Here is a 9247-nt window from a genome sequence, read left to right on the forward strand (position 1 = left end):
TTAAAGGGTGTGAAGACTTGCACAAAAAGAAACGTCTAATACCGGTAATCTGACCTAGTTTTGGATGAGTTGTTACAACAGAAGTGTTAGACACCACCATCGATTCCAGAAAATACACACACAGCTTGCTACCGTCGGTAATTATACACTAGTGTACAGTCAGTACATACAGCTGCGGTCAATACCCACAGCACAGTGTATAAACGATACAGCGATGGACATCTCAGGTCCAGCTAAAGATAACAAGGTATCACGTTTCATTACTGTCTGCATTTTGTAGCGACATGAACAAAACGTCACTTGCAACCAGCAAAAAAGGTAACTTTTTCAGATGTCTGCACACGGTTTGGGGGGAGTCTTCAATGCCTTTAACATTGTAGCTTCTACCAATTTAGCTTTTAATTAAACTAACCCTTTCCTTTCTCATACACTCCAGCAAATCAATGTGGAAGATTTAATCATATCACCTCATTTGGAGTTGTACAAAACAAACCCTTTTTTGTTTTCACTAGAATCTGTTGTCAATGATAACAAGCAATTAAAACTAATGACAAATAAAACTGGGCTTCAAATTGTGGAAGAGCAATTTCACATATCCTTCTGTAACATTCTAGTCAATTTTGTTCTTTCAAAAGTGACAGCCCAAATGATGCAAATTTGTATGTACCATCATACAACATTCATACGTGTTTCTATCATTACAGTACCAAACAGTTTCGATCAAATCCCAGATTAGCAACTTTAATAGGCCTGTAAAGAACCAAAAAGCTTTTCCACTCAATTAAATATTACTTGCCAGATGCCCTTTCCTCCATTCAGTGTGGTTTCTAAGCTACGGTTTGATTTATAGATTTGACATGTACTGTATATACTCTAAGTGTTTACACTCAGTGACATCAAATGCCACATATATCATAAAACCACTTCACTGCTAGTTCATTTGAAGTGGAACATATTCTGCATATAAAGTCCTACTGTTGAGTCGGAACTGTTATTATGGCAGCGATAAAAAATTGTTCTATGCAATTTAAGTCTTCAGCTTTGAATCAATAAAATCAATGATATTTTTTTTTTTTTTTTTTTTTTTTTTTTTTTTTTGGAGAGATGTATACTGTACATATAGAGGAAGGTTTTAAATTTATACATAGTATGGACATACTGTATGCACTGTGGGTTTGCATTGAGCACTGTTATGTACAAATACTTTGTACAATAATGAATCTACAGTACACAATGTATGCAAGATTAATGATGGCAGACCAATATTGTGGCTGAACGATAAGTACACACAGTCACGAATATTTGCATTTATGACAAGTATGCTTATAAAATGGGGATAGTCTCTCTGCCAGAGAGATATTATACATATTCAAATAGTTGTTCAAATCTCAAAATTTGTTAATTTTTCATCAGCAGCTCATGTTTTGTTCAAGTTTTACTCTACCTAATAGACTAGTAACTGTTCCAAAAATATTTAGTTTTATGAATTAAATTAATGGTAATTATCAAAATGTGTCAAAGTTTTGATGCCATATCTCACTACTCCATTGGTTTCTTTAATTATAAGTGAATGCATTTGTTTTGTGCTGAAATGTAGCACAGTGTTATAATGTATGCATGGTAGCCACAAATGAGAAATCAAACATGTAAATTATGAAAATTTATGAAAACTTTGTCAAAAGGAAAGAACTTTTTTCTTCAACAATAATTAATAAAAAATGCAAAAATCAATATTGCTGCTCATATGAAAATGTTGTCATGTAACGTTTGTGTGATGTGCATGTTTGCTATGACATTCCATTTGGATCTGGGCGATCGCAAGGAATAAAGTATTCTATGAAATCGATTAATTCCACACATTACTCAAAGGTTTAACCTTCCGCGGCACATTGTTTAATCTTCACTACTAAGTCACTAAAATCAACCCTTTCCAAGCTTAGTGTACGCTCTACGAAAGCTCTCAAGATGGCGCCATTTTGGATTCATTTGCATAAAACTGTTTACTGGTTGCTAAGATACCTTTCCCTCATCACTGACCACAGTAGCCGCAAGGGAAAAGCTATTCAGACAGACCCTCAGGAGTATACTTTCACCGTTTAAGAAAAAATTCCAGAGATTGCTGCGGTAAACTCACCTCCCAGATTTACTCTCTACTACTCCATGACAACCAGGAGACATAACACGAGCCTTCTTTATGTCCATCTGCTAAGTACACAATCCTGGTGTCAGCACAACGTTGTCACACACTTGTAAATGACTTGAGTGGACACATCAGTAGCCATAGCAAAAGTACTCTCTATATTTGTCTTCAGGATTTAAACCATCACTGGATCACCAAGAGATGGCGATTCTTCGTTTGGGATGAAGTTCAGTTCACCAGATTACTCGGAGGATGCATGACGTTAAAGGAAGATATCATTTAAAGGAGAGCTTTACCTACAATCCAACTGGAAATCATCAATCTGAAGCAGACTTTTGTGAAAAATACAGTGGGTTTTTTGTCCAGGTGAGAAACTTTTGTAAAATGCTTCGTGTTTTTCTTAAATGGTAAAGTAAGAAAATATTCAAATTAACAACTGCTTGAGATTAATAGTGAACTCTTTTCATAATTGATACGACAAGACTTGACTGTTAGTTGCACCATATTGGTCGGATAATTCCACGGATCAAATCATTAACGTGAGTGCCATTGTTTTAAATTTCTCTTGAGTACTAGTAACAATTGTAGTCATTGTTGGCAAAAAAGGACTCCACTTGTAGGGCTACTCCGAATCTGTAGGAAACTACTGTACCTCAAAACCTGTTGCTAGGGATTATGTTTATATCACAATTCTGATTACTTACTTTTATAGAAAGTCATAAAAATTGATATTTTGTTGGACTCATTGTTCAAATTGTCAAGTTGTGTACAATGGTTAATTTTATTTTTCATTTCATTTCATATATATTGAAATTTGTTTATAAAGTTAGGTGTGATCACCTGATCAAGAGAAGTATATTAAGTCTGCAAAAGAGGAGACTGCATTAGTCTATACACGTTTTACGCTGTAATTAAAATTGTGAATCCAAGAATAACATTTCCAGTGTTTTAGATTTTATCGCACACTTTGTTGTATCGCACACATCCAGTCACTGAATTGAATATTACTCAGTTGAATGTAAGTTAATCTGGTAGACTGGTACATTGTCATTATATACAGTATGTTTCATTGCTCTGTCATACAAATTATTCACAGGTCATAAAATCTACGCTACAGGAAGAGCCCAAAATGATCTACTATGATCTTTCAACTTTGCTACTTTGCTTATTTAACTTAATGTTATTTCTGCTTCAGTGACAGACTACAGTAGTTACAACATGTACAGGTCTACATAGTCTCTGTGTATGTTGTCCAGAGGTCTGCTACAGTATGGTCAGTATCAGGGCCACCCCATCCCCTCCCTATCTCCCACCCACCAACCACCTCCTCCCCCTCATTCCTGCAAAACATATGACAGATACTATTTTCAAACAATAGGCCTCTTTATCTGGTAACTCTCCTGACATGGGCAGATGGGAAAACAGTCACTGATGCAAAACCCCCAAGAGGTTGTCAAGGTTACTGTTTTCTTTGACTTTTATGGAGGGAAATTCTTGATCCCTTGAACTTGACAAATAAATACTTTTTTATTAGTTTTTAATGCCACTAAAGTCATTTTTAAGAATGGTATGCTTGGTGAGATATGACCCTGAGGCATACTTGCTGTTCCACAGATTGTCATTACTGTAGTACTGTACAACCATTTACCTGAACATGTAAATATGCAGTACTTCTTTAGCAGGTGTTGAGCTCCCTCTGTACTACAGGCATATTCCTTAGCTATCTAATTCAATTACTGCACTGTTGATTATTACTACATTATAGTACATTTACAACCATTAACCTACAGTAACCATGTAAATATATGCAGTACTTAGGTGTGGAGGTCCCTCTGTACTACAGGCATTTTCCTTAGCTACCTAATTCAATTACTGCACTGTTGATTATTACTGTAGTACATGTACAACAATTTACCTGAACATGTAAAGATGCAGTACTTCTCTAGCAGGTGTTGAGCTCCCTCTGTACTACAGGCATATTCCTTAGCTACCTAATTCAATTACTACACATTACTGTAGTACATGTACAACCATTTACCTGAACATGTAAATATCCAGTACTTCTCTAGCAGGTGTGGAGATCCCTCTGTACAAGGGGCATTTTCCTTAGCTACCTAATTCAATTACTGCACTATCGATTATTACTGTAGTACATGTACAACCATTTACCTGAACATGTAAATATATGCAGTACTTCGCTAGCAGGTGTGAGCTGGTATGTATATAGTAACTACCTCCCGATTGATATCAAATGTACACTTGATTTAGCGCCTCTTTCTACCGTGCCTCGAATAAACTGTTCACCTTTCAACATCGTGCGCCCTCTATGACCGGCTCCTCCGGTCAATGCCCTTCATTCTCATTCTACCATCCAAAGTGCCAACATCATGCGTTTTGTTGTCCAGATATCCTACAGCGATTTTCATACGGAATTGAAACCTATGTTCTTGGTCTTTTCCATAAGTTTCCATGATCAGATATTTCCCATAATGAATTCTCACTTATCTCAGAGGCTAGGATCAATATGACAGCACCCAGTACAATATAGCTTAAATGTATTAGCAATGGTGACTGTTAAAATGTCAGTTAATGTACTGTACTGTATCCGCCTACACCCATATTCTATGACTAATACTCTATTCAGGACCAATAGCCTTTCCAAATAGTACCCTGATACAAGCAATCATGGAGATCAATCACCCAAAAAACTTGGCAGTGAATGATAGAAAGGTCTCTCTGTTTAAATCCTCCTGATAGAATTCAAATGGTCAGGAAAGAGCTGCTGTTGGATACAGACTATTCGGTAGTTTTATTTTATTAAAGTATCATGTTTTCTGCTAAAATGTTAATGTCAAACGGAAGGTCATCTAGATCGTTAACATCGAGTATGTTGTCGTTTTGTCTTAGTTTATCTGTACTTAGTCAGTCTTTACATTGTTTGAAGCAAACTGTTTGTAATTGCCTTTACTTTTCTTTTCTTTTTTCTTTTCTTATTTCAAATCGGTCTGGCATTATGCTCCAATTGACACGTAATAGTGATTTATCAAAGGATTTTACAAAAGGGCAATTGCTTCCTTTATTATCCACCGAATTAGTTACAGGTGGGTTATTCATCCATCTGGAGATTATATTTCACACAGTCAAGAACTAAATGGCTACTAGGGTACAATATTATGATTTTGGTGACAACAGGTTCACTGATCAGTTTAGTCATGGAGGTAGGTTTAGAAGGCCTAAATTTTGTGTGGGTGTGCGTGTGTGTGTTCCCAGAGTGTTGAGCTTTCCATAGCTCTCTCTTGACATCTGTCCAAAGTTTTGTAACGCTTCACTTTCTCGAGAGCAAACACAAGACTTATTGTTGACTGCAAAATGATACATTTTAGTCCGTACCCTGAATTCTCCTATAAACTATTCACGAAGATTGATGCTTGATGAAAATGTAAATAAAGGGTTAAATTATGTCAAAATATTTCAGGTTATAAGCGGTTGGAAAAGCATGCCATTGGTATTAACAACAAGACTGACTGCATTTGTGGATTAGGTACAGTACAGTAGTTCACTAAATCATGGCAACTGATCAAATCAAAAGTAATACCCAAATAATTTGCACACCAATGATTTCACACTGTCATAGAGTGGCTACAGTTTACAATTTCATAACCAAATGAACATTGGTCTACTTCCAGCCACCACCCCCCCTCCCCAAGGCCAGTAACATGCAGATACAAAGTAGAAAGCCTTGGAGCCCAGCACTGGCAGTTTATGCGAAGTCTATTCACAATGCGTATCCTCGAGCAAAATACCTTTTCTTCTTGAAAACGGGCATTTATTATTTTGCCACAATTCAGTGGCACCATAATTGACAATTCAAGAAGAAAGATATAGTTTCATGAAAATATCAAATACATCAGTCTTTACAGAGTTTGAAAAATTAGAAAGCTGTGAAATTTGGTTTACAAGCTTCAAAGTTTTGTGAATGAATACAAGGTGAAAGCAGTAAATTAAATACAATTAGGGATCTTAGACCGAGGGACTTGTGGTGTATTTTAACAGCTACCAGTAAGAGGTATTGGAGCGATGATCGTAACGTTAAAAGTTAAAACCATTCAAGTTTTGATTTCCAATGTGCTGAACTAATTCTGGTACCTTTTAGTGGTATCAGATCCATCACAAAAATGGTTAAAAAAGGATATTGTTCCTTTTTCTTAAATGATTTAAATATGCTTTTAAATCATTTTTCTTTTCTCTTTCCAGATATATATATTTGCTGCATTTATCATAAACTGGTGAGCACCTGAAACTTAAGCCAGGGAACCGCCTCAGCTTAATCAGAGTGGTTGTGTGAAATGAAGTTCTATCGAAGAAGGAAGAACCAGCTGTGCACATGGGTCCTCGTAACGTGCATCTTATTTTCCTTCTCCTTGCTCGCCTCTCACGATAGTCGCGGACATTTATTTTTGTCTCAGTACCTCTTCACGAACGTTGGCCGGAGTCTTCTAAAGAGATCCAGTTCTGTCAGCTCTGATCGCCGTGCAATCAACCACCCAAAGCCTCTCATCGACTTTGACGTCACCGTCCCCCCAGTACTAGACGAAAGCGGCTACTTTGTCGGCAAAGTGTTGGTCGACACGGAACAGGAACAAGGAGGTCAAAGGTTACCCCAAGATGGTGCCTTAGTACACACACGTAGAGAGGATAACGTTGTTAGGAATCCAAATGTGAGTAGAACTAACTTGAAGAAGACAGAGTTAGGTGTTAAAGGAACCTGGCAGAGTACCATGCCAAAATCAGCCGAAGACCTAATTGATATATTAGACAGCAAGATATCCCAAATACCGCAGGTGGTGGATCAGGCAAGAGAATTCGTGGATGTGGATCTCGCCGACGAATTCCTGCAGATTCACAAAGCTTTGAAGCCTGCGCCCAAGAAGGATAATCCAGTTCGTGTCTTGATTGTGACTAACCGTAGATCAGGGTCAAGTTTCCTGGGTCAAATATTAAATCAGAATCCAGGGATCTTTTTCAATTTTGAACCTTTGAAATTGCTGGAGCAGAAGCCAGGTATCTATGCAAACCAGTCAGTCTTTCTTAGTCTTCTACTATCGTGCAAGTTTAAACAGATGCCCTTCTTGATGGACTTTTATAATAAAGAGAGGCTACACAGGAGCGGAAGCCTGGCCTTCTCCAGCCCCCCTCTATGCACCTTGAGCGTCCCAGTTAATAGTACTAACGTGCGTCAGTGTGACAAGCTGCACCCCACCTTTGCAGCCTCGGTCTGTGCTAGGTACTCCCACACGGCCGCCAAATTAATTCGACTCTATGACATCAGTTCCCTGGAGAGATTGGTCACTCGGAACAATTTAAATTTGAAAATTATTCATCTGGTCAGGGATCCTCGAGGAATTTTGTCGTCACGCTCTGCGGCGGAGAAGAGAACTTTAAATGTCGACAAAGGCTTAGAGGGAGAGGCGGGTTACCTTTGTAGGAGGATCAAATCTAACCTTGGATTAGCTTCATCTCGACCTCCATGGTTAGAAGGCAGATACATGCTGGTACGCTACGAAGATATTGCCTACGACCCAGAGAAGTGGGCTAACCAAGTTTACAAGTTTGCCGGGTTGGGAACTGTCCCCTCGGAGGTTCTGTCGTGGATTAGGACTAACACAAATGTTGAAAGTACCAATGTATATTCCACTAGCAGAAACTCCAAGGCAACTGCCGAAGCCTGGAGAAAAGCCATCTCTTTTCCAGTGGCAAAAAGGATAGGAGAAGTTTGTAAAGATGTCCTGTCACTCTTAAAGTATCAGCCCTTGGAGAACAAGGAGGAGTTGATCAATATGAAACGGAGTGTGGTAAACCCATGGTGATAGTGAGGCTTTCAAGAAAGATAAAAAAATGATAATAAGTAAATATTTATGCCAAATTTAAAAGGTTTAAGGGATGTATTCATTAGGAGAGAGAATGATTGTAGTAACATCTGAGAAATCAGAGATGGATACACGTTCCCCTTTGGCTCTACCTTATCCAATATCAAAAATCAAAAATCTTTCAAAGTTTCCAAAATCTGAAAAAACCTAACATCCAGTTTCAAAGTTTCCAAAATCAAAATCTTCTGTTGGTTGAAAGAAAAGAAATCACAAAGGATTTCAAAGCTGACATTAGTTCAAAGTCAAAGACATTCTGTTGCTCGTGTAAATGATTCCTATTGGATAGGAGGTTGTGAGTGAGGGGGCATGAAGGGGGGCAGGGGATAGTAATAACCCTTATTGCCATGGGTTGGCAAGTCTTTTTTTCTTATAGTCATTGGTCTTTGCCTGTGATACTGATGCAGGCTAAAGAACCAGTTTGACGAGTAGTTTTAGCATTAAAACAGTTGACATTTTTTTTTTGATACTGGTGGTGGGTGATTTTGAGGTATTTGTTTTTTTAATCATTCTTCCCTTGTAGGAGTTCCCTTCATACAGAGTTCTGCTATGACTTTTGTCTTTCAAGCTTGGTCTTACGTCTTTCCCAGATTTTAACATCCTGTATAAAGTATCTAATGAAGTCCAGAATGAGAGAGGGTCTTGAGAGGTACAATCTGGGTCAGATTGTGGACATCTTTATGTGTGCTTTGTTTCAAATGGAGATATTTTGGGTGGAACAACTCAACTCTCCCTCCCCCCCCACCCACATAGGTAGAGGTTACAACAAATTTACTTCTGTTCCAGTGATATGGCTTAACTGTCATTCCTGAGGTCTGCTTTGATTCCCAACCTGTGAACTTTTTTTTTTCATCATCATGTGTAAATCTTCATAATGGAACATGATATTTCCCAAAATGGAATAAGGTTTTTTTTTCTATTCGCTGTTCCTAATATTCGCCATTGCAGGATGCATTCACCAAAAAATATCACAAAATTTGAAAAAATTTCATACAGCATGCTATGACAATGCAGTTTTGTACTACACAGATGCCGCAAATTTCCAGTATTTCTGCTAAAATGATCATCATCAGCTATCAGAATAATCCCTTGAAATGAAATGGTATGGTCTTAAATGTGAGGGCCATGGTGCATTGAATGTGCAAATTAATCAGAAACTACTTTGATGTCCTACATACTGGGC

At 37.8% G+C, this 9247-nt stretch overlaps 1 protein-coding gene across 1 annotated transcript; it reads left to right on the plus strand.

Annotated features, from left to right (window-relative positions):
• The first annotated feature begins 1759 nt into the window (after positions 1–1759).
• LOC139965437 (carbohydrate sulfotransferase 1-like) lies at positions 1760–9020 on the plus strand. The gene is made up of 2 exons (XM_071967775.1): positions 1760–2506; positions 6395–9020. Exon 2 carries the CDS (start codon positions 6487–6489, stop codon positions 8005–8007), a length of 1521 nt encoding a protein of 506 aa, XP_071823876.1. The 5' UTR covers positions 1760–2506; positions 6395–6486; the 3' UTR covers positions 8008–9020.
• The last annotated feature ends 227 nt before the right edge of the window (positions 9021–9247 follow it).

Source organism: Apostichopus japonicus, chromosome 3, assembly GCF_037975245.1.
Source record: "Apostichopus japonicus isolate 1M-3 chromosome 3, ASM3797524v1, whole genome shotgun sequence".
NCBI lineage: Eukaryota > Metazoa > Echinodermata > Holothuroidea > Aspidochirotida > Stichopodidae > Apostichopus > Apostichopus japonicus.